We start from the raw sequence: 21,429 nt of genomic DNA on the forward strand, positions 1-21,429 counted from the left end.
TATTGCCACAGGCTATCCTAGTTAGTCTTCATTAGTCTTCATTATCAATGGAGGCTCAATGGAGCTGGACTCTTGAGAATGATTGGATCATGCAGAGAAAGAAGTTTTTGGGGATAATATCTCGCTGAAAGTATTCTCTGTTTAGGGAATAACGGATCCATATACGGAACGTCAAAGGGTAACGGATAGATAATGAAACTCGACACAGAGGACCACTGGAGATATGGAACGGACAAAGAGCTGTCAAGGCGGCACAGACGAAAATCGATATTGCAAAGATCAGTTCAAGTTGATCTTTATAATCTTTGGGAAATGATCAAGTTAAAACATTCCTAGTTCGGCAAGTGGCTGCTTCTGTGACAGTCCTGGAGTATCATCTATTTCAATAACAATCAAAGAGCGCTGGCGCCAATGTTTGTTGGTATTTCCAAGACGAATCATAGTACACGCTATGGCCGAAGCCCTCCAGCAGGGCTACTATGTTGGTCACGGAGGCACGTCACGGTACTAGTAGCCGACCTCCCATATTAACACCCGAACATACACGGAAAGCTCCGAGTTCTTTCTTTGAGATTAATGAAACTGCATATTGGTTAATGTACACGGAAATGTGCACATACATAACAACCTCCACCCGTGGGCAGGGGTCCGAATATTCCTTGAAAGTTTATCACGCGCGGGGAACCTTGAAAAACTGGGGAAAACGTGGGGTCGGATATTCCTTGGAAGTATATCTGCCAGTATATCTGCCGAGGAAAACAAAAGTGAAGACTCCGAGTCGGCACGTACTCCACCTGCCCTGTTAGCCGCTATGAGGATCCTTGATCATCTGAAGTATGGGCTGATAACAACATGATGGCTTTTGAGTATCCCTGGAGTCAATTCAATGCCATTGACGCAGGAACTTCCGAGACTTTGTTCCCAGATATCTGTCACTGTTGCCCAAAATTCATCCTCTATCTGGCCGTGGCAGGAATATATGTCGTCTAATGCACAGCCACCATATTTGGAGATCAATTTCACCGGCGAGCAGCTTGCGCCGGGTCTTATCTTTTTTGCTCCTCAGATTGGCATTGACGCCGAATCATACATCCCTGATAAAGCTCCTTTTATTATGACCGACACCGGTGACCTCGTCTGGTCAGGGCCTGTTACCCAGATGCCTCGACTTCCGTGTGCAAACCTTGTACGGTGAACCAGTGATCACTTATTGGGCTGGTCGCGGTGGTGCTGCAGAGTCTACTTCCGCATCCCACGGTTACGTCATATTGTAATCTACAATTCTTCATACGACCAAACTGGGATTATCTGTCCAAATTTCAACTTGACTCTCCCTCCTGGAACAGATGTACCCTGCCAAGCTGATGTCCATGAATCTTTTATCACCAAAGACAATACAATCATCGTCACAGCCTACAACACAACTAAGGCAGACCTGCGAGATATTGGTGGCCCAGAAGATGGGTGGGTTCTTGATCCTCTCGTGTTTGAGGTCGATATCCACACTTCAGAGATCCTTTTCTCTTGGAGTCCCCTCGCCCATGTGCCAATAACAGACTCAAGACTCCCGCTAGATGGTGCAGGAAAAAACACCAGCAATCCATTCGACTTTTTCCACACAAACTCCGTCCGGCCCTTCGAGGGGAATTATCTCATCAATAGCCGGAGTACCTGGAAGACGTACCTAGTTGACAAAGACGGGAATATTCTTTGGCAAGTTGATAGAGAGACGGGAGGTGACTTTGGGAGCCTGCCTGAAGGGGGTCGATTTGTAAGTTCCCCCATAATCTTGATCGCTGAAGGTGAACTAACCATTGGGGTTCTTAGTCTTGGGAACACTTTGCTCGACTCGAACGCACGTCCGATACCCAACTTCAGCTTAGATACTTTGCAAACAACGACGAAAACCCAACCACAGCAAATGCATCAGTTGGTCTCGAACTCCTCTTGACGGTTCCCCCAACTCCCGACCACCCACCTCAGCTACTCAAGAACCTTTCAGACCCACTGTTTCCGGTTGTATCTCTGGCCATGGGATCTTATGATATCCTCTCAAATGGTAATCATTTCCTTGGCTATGGAATCCAACCTGTGATGAAAGAGTTTGGCCCACACATCCCACAAGGTGACGATGTTCGTTGGTCAGCAAGATATAATTTTGAGAGCGGCGCTGCTAGTTATCGAACCTACAAGACTTCTTGGAGGGCTACCCCCTCCAGCAAACCGGATCTTAAAATAACGAAATCTGACCATAGTAGCCATACATCTTCTGGGTTGCATGGCACTGAGTGCGGCTCATCAGCGATCCGAGGCTACGTCAGTTGGAATGGGGCAACCGATGTCAAATACTACGTGGTATACACAGGAAGTAAGAAGAACTCGATGACAGCAGTTGGAATTGTCCAGAAGCAAGGCTTTGAAACAGAACTTGTTATTCCTGAGAAGCGAGGACACAATCTATTCCAGGTGGGCGCAGTTGAAAATGCTCAATCCGGGGTTATCAGGAAATCCGCAGTTATGGAAATGTGATTTTAATAAACATTTGAATTATACAGTTGTCCAGGTGTGTTCACATACTTAAGTACTCAGTTAGTAGTATGTACACAGTACAGGTGACTGATGACCGACCCCTCTTTGTATGTAGGTACCTACGGCCTACAGGGTTACCTATAGGGTTATCTACAGGGTTAGCTGGAGGGGTATCTGGAAGGGAAGGTTAGCTGTTATATTGTTTCAAGGTTGGATATAGGCAATTGGTAGCCCTATGGAATCAAGCTGTAGGCTCTCCTGGGGTACCAAGACAGGCGATGAATAAGAGTGCAGGTCTAATATAGTTATTAGTGACTATTAGTGAGCACTAGTCCGAAAATAGTATAGAGGTCATTGCCTAGTCCGGTTAGTATGAATATGTTTGCACCATTTGCACCATTTGCTCGATTTGTTCCATTTGATTGGTTTGATTCACATCATACTGCTATCTCTTTCTAACCTTTGGATCGTTTGATCATCTTTTACTTCTAAGTTACGGGTTCTTGTTCACTTCAAGTTTAGCTCGATTGTCAATCGCTGAAATCAGAACATCGAATTCATCATGTCGTTGCGTTCCCCCGCGGACGGTCGCCCATCCCTTCAAACCCCGATCAAGATCAAGCTCCGTCGCGTTCCTTGCGCTCCAGATCTCGTCAAGACTCACAACCTCATGACTACTCTCGCAGTCCATCCCCTGATCATGCAGATCGCCATGATCACCAGTCAAGAAGCCGTTCTCGATCTTCATCCCGCGGTCGTAGCAAAGGTGGCCGACGCTATCGAAGCCGAAGCCCGGGTTACAGTCGTTCACCCAGTCGCTCACCCAGCCCTCCCAGAAGCGCAAAGGTCAGTGTGTCACAGAAGCCAGCTCAAATTGGTGCATTTGCAATCAAGATTGCTAACAGAAGGAGCAGATTGTTGTGGAGAAATTGACAAAAAACGTAACGGAAGCCCACCTTCGAGAGATATTCGGCAGCTTTGGTGATATCGAGCACCTCGAACTCCCCATGAATCGAGCTTGTAAGTTCTCCATACGTCAGTTCATAAATATGCGCCTCCCTCCTGACTTCTGAAATTAGTTATGACCAACCGTGGTACTGCCTACATCATCTATTACGACCCCGCCGACGCCGAAGCAGCGATCGCTCACATGCACGAAGCCCAGCTGGACGGGGCAGTTCTGAACGTTTCAATTATTCTTCCCCGACGCGCGTTTTCACGATCACCCCCTCCTGCAGCGAATAGAGGAAACGGACGTGGCAGGTTTGGCAAAGGCTCTTTTGCAAACTCCCCTCCGAGAAGACATGGTCGTGGTGCTCGACCTGCCGAGAGACATGATACATACCGACCTCAATCGCGATCACGATCGAGATCCCCCATTCGATCTCGCTCATATTCTCGTCAACAGTCTCCACCAAGAAGAGGAAGTACCCGAGATGAAAGCCCACGACAGCGCCGACGACGAAGCCCTAGCTACAGTAGTTACAGCAGTCGCAGTGAGCGGAGCCGGAGCCCAAACAGAAGTCGCAGTCCTAGCCGTAGCCGCAATCGGCGCTGAGTGACTTTTCAGGGTATGTGAAGCAGTTGGAAGAGTGTATGATCAAGTTTGATTGCCTCCGTGATTGCGGATTGCAAAGACCTCAAAAAATCAATGAACTATTATCAAACATATCTATTGCGCCCATCGCTAAATCCACGAGTAACTATCAAAAACACTAAATCAACCTTGTAACCTTGTGTAATGCCTCCACACATATGAAAGCAGAACGCCGCCCCATCGTCAGTAGAACTCGTAAATAGCTTAGAAGAAAGCACACCATCCGATATACATCGCGGCCAGATTCTTTTTGTCGGTTGCCTGCATAATCAATTCATCAACTTGCCCATCGACGGAGAGGGCGATCGGCTGTTTAGACATGAATCCGCGAAGTTTGTTACGGACATCCTCGAGGACACCGGCGGGAGTATCAGGAACGTTTGTATGATTGCGACGCTTCAAGAAGTAAATAGTTAGTAATCTACCATCAATTTCGGGATGGACAGGCTTACTCTTTTGCCGATGAAGTCTGTTGTGGGGTCATGCAAGAAAGTCTCTAGGATCGTCATCAAAGCGTCCTCGTTTTGCCGCAAGAGACTGAGAGTGATTTCGCAAGTGCGCCGGAAAGGTCCTAAAGGAGATGATTTTTATTAGTACCGGTTGATAGTGATTATTTTGTGCCATTCCAATGTACCGTTGTAACCATAAGCACCAAAGGCGTCAATCATATTATGTGTCAGTCGGAATGGAACCACCTCTGGTTTCTCGAACGTTTGACCCTAGCCTTGAGTTAGCATTCTGGACATACAGAAATAATCATTCTAGAGCTTACTTTGTCGAAGAGACAGTTGAAATCAACGTGCAGAATTCCTCCGGTTCCTTCTTCAAATGACAGGTTTTCCCCGTGTCGATCACCAAGGCTGTGCAAAAGAATGTCAGTATACAGGTTGATTGAAGAACCGAGGATTTCTTCAATATAGACATACCCAAGAACATATCCAACCATAGACATCACCGCTGCAGACCGGGTGTATCGCATCCTAGCCGTGAACCATGCCTCGGTCTCTGGGAACATCTCAACAAACCACTCATGTAGCACAGGAGGAAGTCTATATTATTGTTAGAGTATATCACTTAACGTTGGATGCAGGAGGATCGAACTTGGCCAAGATCTTGGTGGTAAAGAGGGATAGCTTGGAGAGTCCCGCTTTTTCTGCACAGATCTCGTTGAGATAATGCTTGATGTCGGTGTACTGGTTGCAAATTGTCAGCTACGGTCATCATCATTTCCTCATGGCATGAATCACAAGCTCACATTTGGTGAAATGCCTCTTTCACGGAGAAGCTTGATCACAATCTCTCTCAGGGTGCGTAGGTTGTCCACCCACTCGATTAAACCGCACTCTTCATTCAATGGCGTCACTGCATAGGTTTTGATGTCTATTTCCTCAAGTCAGTCGTGAAGTTCGAAGTGCACATCTCTTCCTCATGTACTTACAAATCCGTCGTTTACTGGCTTCAACATCCCGCTTCAAAAATCGATTGATCATGTTGTTGAACTCCATGAGACGTTGATCCTTCCGCAGATCATCCTTGGGCTTGCAAAGTGCGTTGTAGATCTTGCCATCGGAGCCACGAATGCTGATCTTGCGTGGCTTTTGAAGCGAGTTCAAAATTTGAGCTTCGTCGAGAACGGCTAGAAAAGAAGGTTAGTGATTTGATGCACAAAATAAAAGAGAACAATCAGAAGATAAAACCTACTTTCAATAGTCGTTGGGTCTCTTGGGAAAGCTCTGAATCCTTTCAAGTATTCTGCATCGTGACTCGTGGGGAGGCTAGGAATCAACATAGCCTGGAAGGGTACAACAAGTCGACATGGTGCAACCTTGTGATTAAACCCAAGACCGCGAGCGAGGTTAACTTTCGAGACTCGATCCTCAACTCGAGCATTACATAGCTGGAGCAATTCCTCCGAGAACTTTTGACCCGTATTGATCATTCGGCGAATGTCAGCTGACGGGATGTCTGTCTTGTGCTTCGTAGTGAAATCCTGGATATATGAATTTAGCTCCGATTTACCCCGTGATAAGAGATGCCATTTACCGTTATTTTCTGAAGACAGTTGTAGCCCTTCGCGGCTCGATCTTTATTTGAGGATTTGACGACAGCCAGAACAGTCCAAAGTCCTTGCTGTGGGAAGAAGTGAACAGCCTTGGCCACAATTCTGGCCAGCAGCTCGTAGACTGTGTTGTTTGGATGGCAAATTCGGGCCATGACTTGAGGCAGAATAGTAAACAACTATGGCTATTTAGTAATCTTCTTTCTTCATGGTAATATCATATGGTCCGGCTTACCAAGGCAGGTTGGAGACGAGACGCGATGTATTTCTTCAACTGGGCATGCATCTCATCCAAGCTCTTCTGTCGCTGCGCTTTTGTATGTCTTTGGAAGTCCCTAGATGATGTTGAATTAGTTTGAGTAGGTGATATTCTTGATGATAACAAATTTCTTACTCGTTATCTCCTCGCTTCGGATCAATCGGCTGGTCAACAATAGAAGCATGTTCTAACCAAAGGGTCAACAGCTTCGGAAGCGTCTGGAAGACATATTTGCTTCCATAGGTTAAAGAGCGCAGGTAGTTGTCAATCACCAACTTAGTAGCTTCGCCGCTCAAACTAAGACAGTTGTCAGCCTCGATAACAATATTAGTCCAAAGCAAGTAAGTCTTACTATATCTGGGCCTCCTTCCCCATAGGCTTGGCCTTTTCAGAGTCGAGGATCTTGTTGTAATGTTTTCCCAGGTAATAATGGGCTTTTTCCCACCTTTACATAGCATGATTAGTTCAACTCAAGGGAAACGGGTTGGTGTGTACTCACCTCGGATACAACTTGATGGCTTCACGATAGCGTTGTACAATCGCCTGGGAGTGGGTTTGACCAGCTCGATCGGTCCATTTCGCCAGCAGGAGATGAGCCTAGTGAAGTTTAGCATTGAACTGAGTGCTAATATATGGAATAGCACATACCCTGGCTGGGACGTCGTTTTGCTTTTGCCCACGACTTGAAGAAACAAATGAGATGATATCGGATTCAGCTGGGTTGGATGCTGCCGGAGTGGCTTCATTGACGGATATGGCGCCTTCCAGAGTCTGAATCGCTTTCCGATGATGTCCATCTTGCCAAAGAAGTTTTGCATGTTCGATGGCAGCTGAACGATCTTTGAGTCTTGCTGCATTGAGCATCGAGTGATATGCTTGACTAGTGAATTTGCCCTTCCGTGAGAGATGTGCACTGGTAAGCCATGCAGCAGAGATATCAGAATCACCGAATCCGCCTCTGAGAGATGAAAAAAGAAAGTTAGCTCATACACAGAAACGCATAACATTTCCTTTTCTTCAACTCACGCTAATTCCATGGCCGCTCGTCTTATACCCAAGAGGTACTGTTTGTCAGCAATGTACCCTCCTAAAACATCCAATCGTCGTTTGAGAGCAGCCGGCAAATCCGGATAGGAAGGGTTTCCAGCTCCTGCATTAGCTATAGCTTCCACATCCGCCAAAGCATGCAACCGGAGCATATCGTCATGACACGACTGTAACGAGGCAATAGAGTTCGCCGTCAAGGACTTGGCGACATTCAACCTGAGCTCATCAATAACTTTGGCGAAAGCCCCTGGATCTTGCTGGACCTCGGAGTCGTTGTTTTCGAGACGTTCACGAAGACTGTGGAGGGCTGAGCCGATGCCTACGTTAAAATCGCCAGTTCCTTGCTCTGCACACAATTCCAAATAACCTTTCAGTTTCGACCATCGACCTGTGATCCAAGATGCCTCTACTGCAAATGGAAGAAATCTGGAGGTCGCAGCATCGTTCTCCTTCAGTGTTTCGAAACGGGTTAGAATAGCATCTGGAGGCAGTTAGTTTAGTTAATCCCGTGAGGGAAGACATCGTTCAATGTGACTTACCTTGTTGTCCAGATTCCTTGAGACAGGTGACCAGGTTCCACTGAGCCTCGAAGTTATCGGGCTCTTTTTCAAGCTGGAGTTCATACCAACTTTGTGCCGTAGCGCATCTACCAGCCTTTCGGTGTTCCAAAACCTGTTGGTCGACATTGAGTCCAGAAAGATGGCTAGAGATGCCTTCTATTCCATCAGGCTCGTCAATCTCGCTGTAAATGTCTTGTAGTCTTTGGTAGAGCTGCTCAGAGCTGGCATTGTCCAGAGGTTCCGGTTGCGTGTTGCATTTTCGAATGTACTGCTCCCAGTGGTACAGTGCTCGAGAGAATGATTTACATTCAACAGCGCGCTTCGAAATGATTTCAGGGGGTATTGCGGACAGGAGAGCTTCGACTGATTTGATTTGAGAAGCATACTTCTCATGGAGTACATCTCGATTGCCGTCTCCACGAGAGCGACTTGACTGATAAGACTGATTGTTCATACCGTTTAGCTGTTTCTTCTTCCCTTGTAACCATCGAGACAGATAGTCTAGGACTTCAAAAACACTCTGTAAATAAGTTAATATCATGGACAAGTCTCATATAGTGGGTTTCATTTCCAGGAATGTCTTACCTGGCTGCAAGAGATGATTGTCTCACGAGCATTGTTGTTCGTATCAGGAAGTGGATGCGAGAGGACCTTCATGAACTCAAGCTCAATGTCCCGCTGTTCCTGCACTGTTCCTCCAACAACACGGTTTAGAACGGCAAATGGCAACAGAAATGAGGAGATAGAAATATCTTGACCCTTAACCACACGACTGCATACAGCAAATATGAGCTTGGCATTGTCGGCGTTGCCTGCTTGGAGCAAGTCTTGAACCAGAGTTCGAAGCCATTCACTGTGAGTCTTTTCAGGGCAGAACAAAGGATATTCCACCTTGGGATTAGTCGCAACGACAGTAACAGTGTACGTTGACGTCAGGAACGGTGTGAGAGTATTTCTGATGCCTTCTGGAAGCTCTATCCACCGCTGATATTTTTCGTCTCCTTGAAGATCACGGGCGTTCTGGGTGATGGTAGTGTGCAAATGACAGATTTTAAGAAGACCCTGCATAGCATACGCCAAAAACCCTTGTGCTCTAGTGTTGGAGGCGGACAAGAATGCCTCGACTAGCACATGCTGGAGAAAGAAGAGAACAAACTCCACAGTTTCCTCCATCCGATCGAAATTTGACAATACAAGAATGTCCATCTTCTCCTTGATGGTCTCGACACGGTTAGGATCCAGACAGCCAACAAGGCCCAAACATCGTGCGGACATTAAAGTGATGTGATCTGAACTGGTGTTGAACTTGACGCAACAGTCCAATAATGCTCTTGTAAGCTGTGCAATCACAGGGTCAGGCTGCTCGCTAAGAGCAGATAGGTGGAGAAATTCTTCATTCTGCGAGAGGAAAGGGAGTAATTCGGTTAATGCTTGCTCAACAACTGTCGCGTTTTCGTTCTGGCAGCGGTAAATCAAGGACATCAACCGGCTTCGAACATCCTGCGTCGCACGCAGTTCATTCATCTTGGCCTCGAATGGGGCCATCTCCGGAATAGAGGCTAATGATGGCATTGAAGTGCAAATATCCCGCAGAAGATTTGGATGAGTTGCCAAAATGTGATCGACAAGCTCATATGCTTGCTCTCTGCTTTTATCTGTCAATTTCGGCCAGTAGCGAATCACGATTGCCAGTGTCTGGTCGATAAGAGGCTCGAAGTCATCGCCAGCGAGGGAGCTGATTAATGTCTTCCAAGCCGAAAAGGCTTGATCACATAGCTCCTCAATCTCAAGCGCAGATCGAAGACAAGCGCAGACTTGGGGCAATGCATTGCTGACATGGCCGTTGGCAATATCAATCATCTCTTCAATTGCTTTGAGATTCCGCCTCTTCTCGGCTAATGTTTGCCTGACTTGAAAGTCATTGATTGCATTCGCGAATTGAGTGATAATTCCAAGGACATGCTCCTCAATGAAGTGGATCAGATGGTTTAATTTCCTTGAGGAGCCACTGTGCCCAAACTTCCGTGGCACAAAGGACGCCAAGCGACACAGTCCTTGATAAAACTATTTTCACAGGTCAGTTTGAGACACATTGTGCTATTACATAGGAGGAGCATATACTTACTCTTTCTTTATTCTGCTCACCGGCTTCGCCCAGACTTTTCAACAGATCACAGGCAATCAAGATTGGTTCGATTCTGACCAATTCCGCAAGCGTACGTCCCTTGAAGGCAGGGTCTATCTCCGCCAAGAGAGACATGATCATGCCCTCGGGATTGCTGGATTCTTGGGCTAAAAGAAATGCCAAAATAGCCGCGAGGTTGTTCTTCTCGGAGCATACATCGAAAGGTGACTCCACTTCATCACGACTTGCTCCAATCCGGCAGATGATGTCTCTTTTTCTTGTTAAAACAAGATAGGGCAGCACGTGGACTTCTGTCAGACGCAAAAAGCTGTCAACTTTCATTCCAAGTAGTTCGCAGAGCTGCTCAGCCATATACGGTCGAGACTGGAGATTTTTAACCACCACAACCGACAGTGTTCTCCAGTACGGCCGAAATAAGCCTGCAGGCGTCAATGTGAATTGCTGAGCAAGCTTGGACAACTGTTTCAACTATTAGTTCTCTATTCCAAAAAAAGATTTGATAATTGATAATAATATGAAGGAAGACCAAAAGATTCCAGCTCTTACCTCATTGTATGCTACTGCACAGATGTAAGGATTCGGGTGACCAAGGTATTCCAACAAGCGCAGAAGAATGATGTTCTTTTCTTCCTCATCTGAAACCCTATAATCGTATAATATATTAGCTCTTAGAGGCTCAAGCAATAAAGAACCTCATAACATACTTTGCAAGGCAGCACAATGTTAGAACACATGCTTCATGAAGAGGCATGTCGTTTTTCTCCGAAAGGTTCTTCAACCATTCGAGTACAATGACAAAGTTCGCTCTTCGAATATCTGGTTGCAACGAGGAACGCACGAACGCTACGACCGAATTACTAAAAGATAGTTAGAGATTTTGCAAGAAGGATCCTGGGATTGGAGATCAAACCATGTGGCAATACGAAGTTCTCGGATAGAACTTCGAAGCGAGTGAAGACAGAACTCCCCAGACGCAGATGATGAGAGATGTAGCTGGTCCATACAGGGCGAATGCATCAAAATCCTTCTCAGGGCGACCATAGCCGCTATCCGCGGCCCTGGCGTTCTTGTGAGTTTCGGAAGAATGAAATTGAACATCGTCCATAGTTCCTGGAACTTTACGGTGTCCTTCTCGAGTTCATTTTCTTGAGGACCTTGTTCGAAATCGCAGGTTTGACAGAGAGTTGTATTCCGACCTACAATATCAGATGGCCTCTGCTCGAGGCTACCTGTAATGGCACAAGAGATCTTTCCCATGATTTCCAATAAGTCGGACCTTTGAGGCTCTGTAAGCCCATCGTATGATTTTCTGAGAGAGATAAGAGTCAGTATGATTCATTATGGGCAGATGTCTCCAATACTTACTCCAGAGAAGCGCTTAAACCCGCCAATTCCTCCCCGCTGTCGCAACCTAGTAAAGCTGCTAGTTGATCCATTGATATGGCCAAAATTCCTGTGTTTGCGGGCTCGGCAGAGACACAAAGACGTTTTGATGCCCGTGTATCTTCACTATCTTCTTCTTCATCGCCAGAGACTCCGGGCCTTTGAACAGGGGCGCCATTTTCAGACGGCGGGGCACTAGAGGAAGCTTCAGTAGGCTCCGGGGTGTAAAGCAGCGCAGACTGCAATGATTGAACTGAATCCTAGTGAATAGTTAGTATATATACCCGAGAGTAGAATTAAGAAATGGATTCTCATAATTACCAACAAACACGCCTCCATTGCTATCCAGTTACCAGCCTTGTCTTTGATTTCCTCAAGGGCAGGTAGAAAGAACTCCCGCATCTCCAATCCGAATGACCCGGAAATACTTGCCGCTTGAAGAGTCTCCTCCAAAAAAAGGCTCAGTCCTATCTGGAGGGTAGGTAATTGGTTGGAAATACTGAGCAGAAGCATCTCACTTAGACATTGAGTCCAAGCAGAGGCCAGACACATATCCGAGCGTAAGGCGGACCCAGCTGTGTCAGACTTGCAGAATCGAGATGCGTAATTCATGAAATGGAGAACATTTTGTTCGTCCTCTGCAGTGGGGTGAGATCCGGTTTTCTGTAACCATGTAACGACTGTTTTGCGCAAGCGGTTGTATCCATTCAATGCCCAGGGAAGGTTCAGGCGAGAAACGAGAGTTTGCCGCTTCAAATCGCCTGGAATTGCAGCTTGTAAGCTGAAAGAATCTAACAATAGAGAAGCGAGAATTACTGCTTGGGAAAATGACCCTAAGGCTATGGTTTCCCTCAGCAGACCACGAGGAAGAGCTTGGTTATCCAGCTCCACTCCCAATGACCCGTCTATTGTTGGTAAGAACAAGCCTCTACTCCGAGGATGAAGTAGACCAACACTATGAAATGACTCCAACGCGAACAATATGTCTAATACAATGTTAGCGGGTATGACATGATGATAATTTTTAAAAGTATGACAAACCCGAGGTACAAGCGCGAAGGAGAGCTGAAATCCCATAGCACGAAGGTGATGAGCGAGCTTGTTTAGATTGAAAATTGATCATGGTACTCAAAATCAAGTGAGTTTTCTCTTGAATCGCTTGAGATGTCCAAATGCTTATTAACCTAATCAATCGTAAGATCAACCAGGCATACAAGGGCGCTTGGACATCCTCCCCCAGGATAAGTGGATCTGACACTTCCCATAATGCCTGAGGAGCCTTCTCAATACTCGCTTGAATAATATCGAGGCAATCCAAATTTTGGTCCTGGAGATCATTTTCCGGGGTGCTGTTACTGGGATTCGCTTCCAGACCTGCCTTGAGAACGATGCAGATGAGCTTGTTGATGTCAGTGATGCCCTCATCTACGCGCATTTGGCTTTGTCGTTCCCCTAGAATCTCTTGGCGAAGCTGGGAGAAAGTCTCCCGCGAAAGGCGATGTCCGTCATGTGCTTGAGTAGCCAGAGGGGCGAAATGCGCCGCCAAGATAGACGAAGCGGGCTCCATGGGTCGTTGCCCATTCTCAGAGACAAGACTGCGGTTATTTTGCTTAGCCGCCATCTGCCTTAGACATGACTAGTCGATTTCGAGGCGAAAAATGGGTACTGAAGGTGTGCGACACGCGTTGGAGAATGAAGAAAGGCACGCGGAGTTGATATTGAAATTGGTACCTGAGGCACCAACTCCCCACATGGGATTCCCAGTTTCGACGTTCAGATGAATAAATGATATTTGACGAATATTAAAAAAATACTATAAGATCCCTCCAGTCCTGAGGTTCTCAGATTAAAGACTTTCATTACCGTAAATGGAAAAGAATCGGGTCTATACTAGTAGAGTGTGGTGCCCACTGGGAGTGCCTACTCCGTTAGTCCTGCCACTACGCTCCATAGTCATTACCACTTAGGAACGTTCCCGTAGAAAATTTACTTAGTTGATCTCTCACTCTCACTCAACACACCACTTGATAGATTTCTCTTCTCTTTATTCCCGACACAAATCTGAGCCACAAAAATGGATTTTCCAACTACAGAGATTCAAGTTTCGCCTGCAGTGACGGCGGATCCCAAACATGCCTACTTCATGCAACAGGCCTTACTGATGGTAAGTGCGCCACAGTGCAACTTGGTAACGTGAGATGCCGATGCTGAATATCCAAATTATAGGGTGAGAAGGCCTTGGAGTCGGGGGGAGACACCTGTTGGGTGTGTGCTCGTGCATAATGACCAAATTGTGGGATATGGGATGAATGATACCAATCGGTCCATGAATGTCGGTACCTTTCCCCAAAGAACACTTGATAGTTATAATTCACTTACAATCCCCAGGGAACTCGACATGCCGAATTTCTTGCTATCGCAGAGGTTCTACAGACCTACCCCAAGTCAATTCTTCAATCTACAGACCTCTACGTGACCGTTGAACCGTGTGTCATGTGTGCGTCAGCTCTGAAGCAGTATCGCATTCGCAGTGTATATTTCGGTTGTCCTAATGACCGATTTGGAGGCACTGGCGGTGTCCTGTCACTTCATTCCGAGTAAGTGGATCGTTCCTAGCTTCATCATCGAGATCTCATGCTAATCTAGATTAGCCCCTCTATTGACCCCGCATATCCAGTGTATGGAGGATTGTTTCATAATGAGGCCATTATGCTACTCCGCCGTTTTTACATACAAGAGAATGAGAAAGGTCAGTGCATAGAGCAAAAACTCCTCAGATAACTCACGCTGACCATTTACTAGCGCCAAACCCTCGGCCAAAGAAGAATCGCGAGCTGAACACGAAGTTTGAAAATGGAGGCAGTTCAACTTCGACCCCAGATATCAATACCTCACTTTGAATAATATTACTAGATCAATAAGAAAAGTTTCATCTTGCCGAGAATCCAATTTGACCCAGCGGCATGGATTGTGCAGGATGGTGGTATGAGTTTATAACTGTTAATTGAATATTGCGCCTTTTCAAAAACACACAAAAGAAAAATGGATATGTGTACAAAGATTTTGCAACCCAAGATCCCGATTTGGGAAACGAATAGTTTCAGATATCATAGCCATAATTTAGGCAGTTCGCTCAGCCTCCAACTCCCGCTCCGCTTGTTGGTAGTACTTAGCAGTGTCGACTCCGTGCTATATTGAGACAAAAATAAGTAAAGTTTCTTTCAACCACGCAGGAACTATCAGGGTCAAAGGAACTAACCTGGTTGTGGTTGACAAGGTTGAACCACGGCAGAACGTGGATGAACAGCTCGGAGTAGCGAGAGTTACGGGCAGCAACACCCTGGAGGTAATCTGAGACCTTGGAGGTGCCGTACAGGGACTCGCCCTTCTTAACCTTGTCCACCATCTCGCGCATATCCATCTCAACCTCGCGAGTGTTTTCCGTGAAGCCGTAGAAGCGTTCTGGTAAGTATGTAAGCATCTTAGCTGATATTGAGATATACTGGTATACTTACGGCATGATCGCTGGTAGAAGATGTGGAGACCACCAATGAGACCAACGGCGGTTGCAAGACGCATAACAGGGGAGAAACCACCCCGACCAACATGCGATGGGCTCACTCGTTCCATGACCCAGAAAGCAATGGGGGAAATGGTCGCCATACCACCCGCAATAGCATAATCAGAGGAGCGGGCATATCCAAACACACGACGCAGATGACTGAATCAAAGATTAGTATCCGAGCAATAAACATGGGGAAGGAGAGAAGGGTTCGGGGTAGGACTGTACGGGTCGGAGTCGATGAGCTATGAAAGCGGGTTAGTTCGGGTCAACGAGAAGCAATTGAGCAGACTTACGGGATAATCGGTACTGGCCCGCTTAGAGGGCACAATGGCTGTGGTCGGAGAAGCCATGGCGATAGTTTGATATGGTGGGATAGAGCGTTGTGCAGAGTTGAAGTTCGGAAGTTGGAGGAGGTAATGACACTAACCTGTTTTGGATTAGCGTATGCGGGCGGCCACCTTTCCCGCAAACCAATCACATCAATGCTGACTCGGCGCGTCCAGAACGCGTTAACTGGATAATAGATCGATTATCGGGAGATCAATCTTGTCCATTGTTCACAGCAATTATCTCCCCATTGAATCAACCCTTCTACTTCAAGATGGCTACCGAAGAACCAAGAGATACCCCCCCTGGCGATCTCGATGATCTATTCAACTATGACGTCGGTCTAGAAGATATCTTCCAGGATCAGAATAACACATCCACGAAGCCAGCTGGGGATCCCGATTCGCTTGGCCTTGGACTGGATGAGGAAGTGAAAGTTACAAAAAAGCGACAGCCAGTAGCTAAATTGGATGAGAATCGGTAGGGAACGCGTATCCTGTTCAGGATGTACCTATAGAACTAACAGCTACTACAGACTACTCTCTCAACCAGGAATCCCTAAACTACGACGCACAGCTAAGACAAAGCTTCGATTCAAGGGCAAGGGACACGAGGTAAGTCAATATATTCTTCAAATGTGGTATACTTGACTAACGTTGGAATCTAGTTATCGGATGCCGGCCGCCTATTGAATTTCTACCAACTATGGCTAGACGATCTATTTCCTCGAGCGAAGTTTGCAGACGGTCTGGCGATGATTGAGAAATTGGGACATACGAAACGTATTCAGACTATGCGACGAGAATGGGTTGAGGAGGAGAAACGAAAGGTCTTTCACAAATCTACCGAATCGGACGAGATTCCCAGGCTTGGGGATCTTCCTACAAGAACATTTACAGATCCGAATGGCACGACAAATAATTCAACAACCTTGCCATCAAGACCGCAAGGGCAAAGTGCTGCAGATGACGACCTTTTCATGCCAGATTCTGGGCCACCGGCTCAAGTCTCGGTTAGCCATCCCCAGCCCGATGACGATGAACTTGAGGATCTTTTGAGGGAGCAAGATGAACCTACTGTCAAGGTACCACAACCAGTGACAGCAGCACCGGACCTCAACGATGATGACTTTGATGATGAGTATGAAGTGATGAGAGAGTTGGGGATGTAAATGTAAACGGCGGTGTTGTTTTATGATAGCGATGACATTAATTAATCCGATATCCAATCTACTGCTTCACATCTTGAATATTACTTCAAGGCTTGATTGCTTTTGTTCCTATCACTTATGGAAGATGAGCTCATTAAATTTTTTGGGATAAGAATAGATTTGAAGGTAAGAATAAAGACAATAAGAAAACCAGCTAAAAAATGAACAGAAACCAAACAAACGCCCGCACGGTAAGAGGTCGTAGTCCTTAACGGACTTAGATAGTGGCAGGGTCGGTGAACACGGAGAATTGGCCTCCGGCACCGGCCCAGTTCAGCTGCTTGCCACGGACAGCGGTGTTGTCAATGATGGTGGCAACCTCGATGTCGTCCTGGGTTCCCTGCCCAGTCTGGTAGGTGGCAGAGAAGCCCCAGGACCAGGCGCGACCATCAGTGTCGATGGCAAGGGAGTGGTCAGAAGCAGCGGCAACGACCTTGGCATTGATGCCGGGGACTGTAGTGGGCTCGATCAGAATGCGAGGGCGGCCACGCTCATCCTTGATCACGGCGTTGTCGCTGAGTGAGTCGACCTTCAATCCACTCTGGAATCCATCCAGGCGGCCCCAGACGAGGCATTCGCCGCTGGCAGTGCGAGCAATTGAGTGGTGGGAACCACCGCAGACCTGGGTGATCTCCTTGTCGGAAAGAGACTTAACGACCACGGGGTGAACAATGGCGGCCTCGTCGTCACCGGCGCCCTCGCGGATAGCAGTAGCTCCGAAACTGTTCAGGCCCCATGCGTAAACCTTGCCGGAGGTGTGGACGGCGAAGGAGTGGTACGATCCACTTCCGATGGAGACGATGTTCTTAGGGAGACCGAACTCGCGAGGCTGGAGACCGTTGAGCTTGTTACGCTCGACAATGCGACGGCCGAGCTGGTTCTGCTGGCCGGAACCCCAGGAAAAGACGCTGCCCTTGTCGTTCAAGGCGAGGACGTGGTTGGCACCGCAGGTCAGGTGCTTGATCTTCTTAAGGTCGGGGATCAGGACGGGAGTGTTCTGCACCTTGTTCACGGGATCGAAGCCTAGAATGCCATCATTGCTCTGAAAAAGAATATAAAGTTAGGATTAAACGAAGTAAGATAGGATAGTGAAGTTCAGCATACTCGAAAGGTTCCCCAACCATAGACCAGACCATCATCGGTCAGAGCAAAGCTAGAGCTGTCGGCAGCTGCAACTTCAACAAAAACAGTTCCTTCGGGGAAGGCATTGGCAGGAATAGCAGTGGGAGTAGCCTCCTTAGGGCTCAGGCCGCTGTCCTCATCATCGGAGTCGGAGTCGCTGTTCTCGTCGACGTCCTTGTATCCGCCGTCCCAGTTGGTCTCGCGACCCAGGGCGCCCTGGTCGTTGACACCCCAAGTGTAGATCTGGTTGTCGTGGGTCAATGCGACACAGTGCATACCGCCAACGGCGACCTGGACGACACCGACCTTGTCGGCAGCCAAAAGTGCATTCAGACGGGGGCGCTTGACATCAATGACGTTCTTCGCGGTACCAAGGCCAAGCTCACCGGAGCTGCCTTCACCGCAGACGTAAACGTTGAGGCGAGTCTTGGGGGCCTCATTGATAACAACCTTGGGCTTCGTGGCCTTGACGGACTTGGGCTTGGGAGCGCGCGGTTTGGCGATGACACGAGGCTTCTTAGCCTCACGGGGCTTCTCTTCGGCATCATCGGCCTTGCGCTTCTTCGAGGCAGTGGGGGCAGTGGGGGCAGCAGCAGTCTTAGTCTTGCGCGTCTTCTCGGTGGTGGCTTTCTTGCCGGAAGTCTTCGTAGCAGTCTCAGTGCTCATCTTCTTGGGGCGTCCGCGTCCGCGCTTGGTGTCAGAGGAATTGGTTTCGGTGGTTTTCTTCTTCTTTTCAATGGACTCAGCAGTCTTTGTCTCGGTAGACTTGGTCTTGGACACACCCTTGGAGCGGGGCTTTGTGGCGGACTTCTCCTTGGTCGCAGTCTTTGTTGTGGCGGGCTTCGCGCCGGACTTGGGAGCAGACTTGGCCGCAGGCTTTGAAGCCATTTTTTCAACGGCGGAAGTAGCCGCAGCCCGTTTGGGAGGCATGCTTGATAAAGAATGTGGAATTGAAAATAAAAAGGGGTTTTTTGGGTAAGAAAAGTAAAGTGGTGAGTAGAAAACGCGTTGGGGAAACGAGGAAAGAAAAAAAGTTGGAGAGAAAATGAGAGCGGCAAGGCACATAAATAATGCGGCATTCTCGGCCCTTCACTTACACACTTCAATGTTTGTATTCACTCTAATTTACATTCACTACTAACTTCCAAAATTATCTATGTCATCGCTCTAATAGGTAATAAAAGACGGACACATGATAACCCTCATGTCATACCACTTATATATTCACTCGAAGGTTACGTAAACAACACACACCCTCCCAGGTCCAGTGGCTGGGAATCCCCTCCATCATAGTACATAGTAAATGGTGCCATATATTCCCACTACGCCCATCTGTGTGGTCTTAAAAGGATAAGATGAGATGTATTCACGGGGTATATCATTCCAACGAATCAATTGACTGTATAATCATTCGAACTTTGTATTTTGCATTCATGGAAATAATTTGCTGTCTTTTCTAAGCAGGTATAGAGATCAAGCTCGAAAAGTATGGTTCATTATTGAGGCGCAATATCAACACCACTGGCACCATTTTCTGGCCGAATTTTACCACACATGATAACATTTTGCCCCAATGGAGTCCACTTAACATCGCGTGGGTTTAGGGCTGCATTTGGATTACCCTCATTATCCAGCTTTGACTCAGGACTGACCCCGACTCCTCCATGACCCAGATACGTAGGGGCCACCGTCACAATGATCGAGTCAACCAAGTTGGTATATTCGGGATTAAGTAGCTCGCTGAGGACTGTCCCACCACCTTCAATCATAACACTCTTGATTCCCTCCTGAGCAAGGGCTCCAAGAATCGCTTCCCACCGGAGTCGCCAGTCTTGGTTATATTCAATGATCCGGAGAAAGTCACCACCATAACCCTTCAGCAGTACAACCCGTTCTGAGTTGAGCGGAGCTCCCGGTGAGACAACAACCCATGGAGCTCTACCTTTTCCTTCCACTGCAGTTCGAAGTATCCGATCATCATGGTGAATGGGCCATCGCCCTGTGGGATCAATGACCACTGGACGTGGCTGCCACATTCGTCCTAGCCCACCAAAGCCTCCAGCGCCTTCTAATCGGCAGTTCAACCCAGGATTATCAGCTAAAACTGTTCCAACTCCGATGAGAATCGCATCATGACGGGATCGAAGGTAATGGGTCATCAACTTGGCCTCAGGACCAGAAAGCACGGTTTGCATACCGGCACGTAGAGAGATTTTTGAATCCATTGATGATGCATATGATAGGGTCACATGAGGATATGTACGTTTTTCAGCGTGGTACTTATCTACATTGGGTAGATATGGCTGTAGAAAGTCCAAGGGAAATTGGGGAAAGGATAGTGTATCTGGCGGTAAGCGAGATGATGATTTTGTAGGCGTAGGTTTCGGTGGTGATTCATGATCGGTGCCATTCGCGGAATTCGTCTTGACAATCCCATGTCCCTGGTGATATTGATAGCCTTCATGAGCTACGAGCTGAACCTCCGGATTTTGTATACGCCATTTGGCAGCAACGTTGCGTACATCAGTCACGGAGAGGGAGCGACCTCCAGCTTCAAGAAGCCGTTCTGGTTCTTCCTGAAACTTGGCATAGATTGATGATGGTAAATATCCTTTCACAGCCTCCCTGCGCACAAACTCCATAACTCCCGAGTTACGCTTCACGCGATCACTGTAGTCGAGATCGTGGGTGTGAGCAGTATCACTTCCTGGGGTTCTAAAAATCTTCACAGCTGAATAGGCGCCTTCGAACCGAACAACCTTGATCTGAAAGTTACATATGCCACCTTCTCGTGACCTTTTCTTTCGAGTACGCTTGCCCTCGGGCAATGGCGGCCGTGTCTCTGATGGGCGATGTGTGGCGCGTCGTAGTCGACACATGTAGTAATCTGTAGTGCAATGACCCTCCTTGCTGGCATTGGATCTCTGTTTGACCCAGACATTGTCAATGAATGGCCAGTAGGTCTCAAATTCAGCCTGGCTGATCTCGATGGGATCCTTGCACTCGAACAGAAGCCTCCGGATTTGTAATAAATTCGGTGGGTTCTCAAACAAGCTGCTAGCAGACTCTCCTACTGTAGGGGTTGGTTTTGATCTGCTGTTGTCATTGGGCGCACTATCGTGTCGAGGATAACTTGAATCATTTGCCTCGCCCCGCCGCGCTTGTTTTTCCAATGCGCCAGTCAGATTTACAGGCGTTGAATTATCTTCGGGATTTTGAGGATCTTCGTCCATCGCATCTTCTCTAGAGTTGGGTACTGGGCCATCTCTTGAATCTGTCTTTTCTGGTCCATCTCGTGTTCGCGTTTCGTTTATCTGTGATGGTGCTGATCCCTCTCCAGATGTTACGGCCTGTGGGCCCACGCCTGATTCGTTGAGGTCATGGGCCATTTTGTACTGGGACCCGTTGATAATGCACGGGCAGGGACACGTCAGAAGAATCCCAGTCAGTGGAGCTGATGGAACATCCAAGAGGTTTGGAATGGCTCCATCAACAAGTAGTGGGACTTGCCGGATGGTGTATTGAAGATGCCGAACAATTTCTAGCAGGCTTGGCATTTCCATCTACGGATCCTTATACATCACAATCACAACCTCCACTCTACTTTTGAATATTCCACTACGAC

The 21,429-nt window shown here is 47.4% G+C and overlaps 8 protein-coding genes across 8 annotated transcripts; 4 read left to right on the forward strand and 4 right to left on the reverse strand.

Moving 5' to 3' along the window:
• Positions 1 to 979: 979 nt before the first annotated feature.
• On the forward strand, positions 980 to 2,480 carry N7483_005550 (arylsulfotransferase family protein; the record flags this gene model as incomplete). Its single annotated transcript, XM_057088987.1, has 4 exons — positions 980 to 1,175; positions 1,239 to 1,771; positions 1,828 to 2,368; positions 2,446 to 2,480. The coding sequence occupies 4 exons, from the start codon at positions 980 to 982 to the stop codon at positions 2,478 to 2,480; spliced, it is 1,305 nt and encodes a 434-aa protein (XP_056948816.1).
• Positions 2,481 to 3,091: 611 nt separating this feature from the next.
• N7483_005551 (RNA-binding protein with serine-rich domain 1) lies at positions 3,092 to 4,087 on the forward strand (the record flags this gene model as incomplete). The annotated part of the gene is made up of 3 exons (XM_057088988.1): positions 3,092 to 3,379; positions 3,444 to 3,549; positions 3,609 to 4,087. The coding sequence occupies 3 exons, from the start codon at positions 3,092 to 3,094 to the stop codon at positions 4,085 to 4,087; spliced, it is 873 nt and encodes a 290-aa protein (XP_056948817.1).
• A 243-nt stretch (positions 4,088 to 4,330) lies between these two features.
• Positions 4,331 to 13,201, reverse strand: atrA (protein kinase MEC1; the record flags this gene model as incomplete). The annotated part of the gene is made up of 25 exons (XM_057088989.1): positions 4,331 to 4,522; positions 4,579 to 4,697; positions 4,761 to 4,845; positions 4,899 to 4,986; positions 5,053 to 5,175; positions 5,228 to 5,319; positions 5,382 to 5,506; positions 5,565 to 5,762; positions 5,828 to 6,116; positions 6,170 to 6,364; positions 6,421 to 6,520; positions 6,580 to 6,741; positions 6,944 to 7,041; positions 7,093 to 7,402; positions 7,471 to 7,972; positions 8,031 to 8,571; positions 8,637 to 10,115; positions 10,177 to 10,656; positions 10,744 to 10,840; positions 10,902 to 11,054; positions 11,121 to 11,255; positions 11,315 to 11,506; positions 11,563 to 11,840; positions 11,902 to 12,566; positions 12,622 to 13,201. 25 exons carry the CDS (start codon positions 13,199 to 13,201, stop codon positions 4,331 to 4,333), a joined length of 7,278 nt encoding a protein of 2,425 aa, XP_056948818.1.
• Positions 13,202 to 13,654: 453 nt separating this feature from the next.
• On the forward strand, positions 13,655 to 14,480 carry N7483_005553 (nucleoside deaminase; the record flags this gene model as incomplete). Its single annotated transcript, XM_057088990.1, has 5 exons — positions 13,655 to 13,744; positions 13,807 to 13,845; positions 13,969 to 14,177; positions 14,232 to 14,329; positions 14,383 to 14,480. The coding sequence occupies 5 exons, from the start codon at positions 13,655 to 13,657 to the stop codon at positions 14,478 to 14,480; spliced, it is 534 nt and encodes a 177-aa protein (XP_056948819.1).
• Positions 14,481 to 14,700: 220 nt separating this feature from the next.
• N7483_005554 (putative NADH-ubiquinone oxidoreductase 21 kDa subunit) lies at positions 14,701 to 15,495 on the reverse strand (the record flags this gene model as incomplete). Its single annotated transcript, XM_057088991.1, has 5 exons — positions 14,701 to 14,769; positions 14,840 to 15,042; positions 15,096 to 15,301; positions 15,371 to 15,387; positions 15,439 to 15,495. The coding sequence occupies 5 exons, from the start codon at positions 15,493 to 15,495 to the stop codon at positions 14,701 to 14,703; spliced, it is 552 nt and encodes a 183-aa protein (XP_056948820.1).
• Positions 15,496 to 15,746: 251 nt separating this feature from the next.
• On the forward strand, positions 15,747 to 16,643 carry N7483_005555 (Chromosome segregation in meiosis protein 3; the record flags this gene model as incomplete). Its single annotated transcript, XM_057088992.1, has 3 exons — positions 15,747 to 15,952; positions 16,008 to 16,086; positions 16,140 to 16,643. 3 exons carry the CDS (start codon positions 15,747 to 15,749, stop codon positions 16,641 to 16,643), a joined length of 789 nt encoding a protein of 262 aa, XP_056948821.1.
• Positions 16,644 to 16,899: 256 nt separating this feature from the next.
• N7483_005556 (Ran exchange factor Prp20/Pim1) lies at positions 16,900 to 18,734 on the reverse strand (the record flags this gene model as incomplete). The annotated part of the gene is made up of 2 exons (XM_057088993.1): positions 16,900 to 17,724; positions 17,787 to 18,734. The coding sequence occupies 2 exons, from the start codon at positions 18,732 to 18,734 to the stop codon at positions 16,900 to 16,902; spliced, it is 1,773 nt and encodes a 590-aa protein (XP_056948822.1).
• A 566-nt stretch (positions 18,735 to 19,300) lies between these two features.
• Positions 19,301 to 21,193, reverse strand: N7483_005557 (RibD family protein; the record flags this gene model as incomplete). The annotated part of the gene is made up of 1 exon (XM_057088994.1): positions 19,301 to 21,193. One exon carries the CDS (start codon positions 21,191 to 21,193, stop codon positions 19,301 to 19,303), a length of 1,893 nt encoding a protein of 630 aa, XP_056948823.1.
• Between the last annotated feature and the right edge of the window lie 236 nt (positions 21,194 to 21,429).

The sequence above is a fragment of the Penicillium malachiteum genome (genome assembly GCF_028827825.1).
Source record: "Penicillium malachiteum strain IBT 17515 chromosome Unknown utg000002l:1.0-8849297.0:1.0-8852440.0, whole genome shotgun sequence".
Lineage (NCBI taxonomy): Eukaryota > Fungi > Ascomycota > Eurotiomycetes > Eurotiales > Aspergillaceae > Penicillium > Penicillium malachiteum.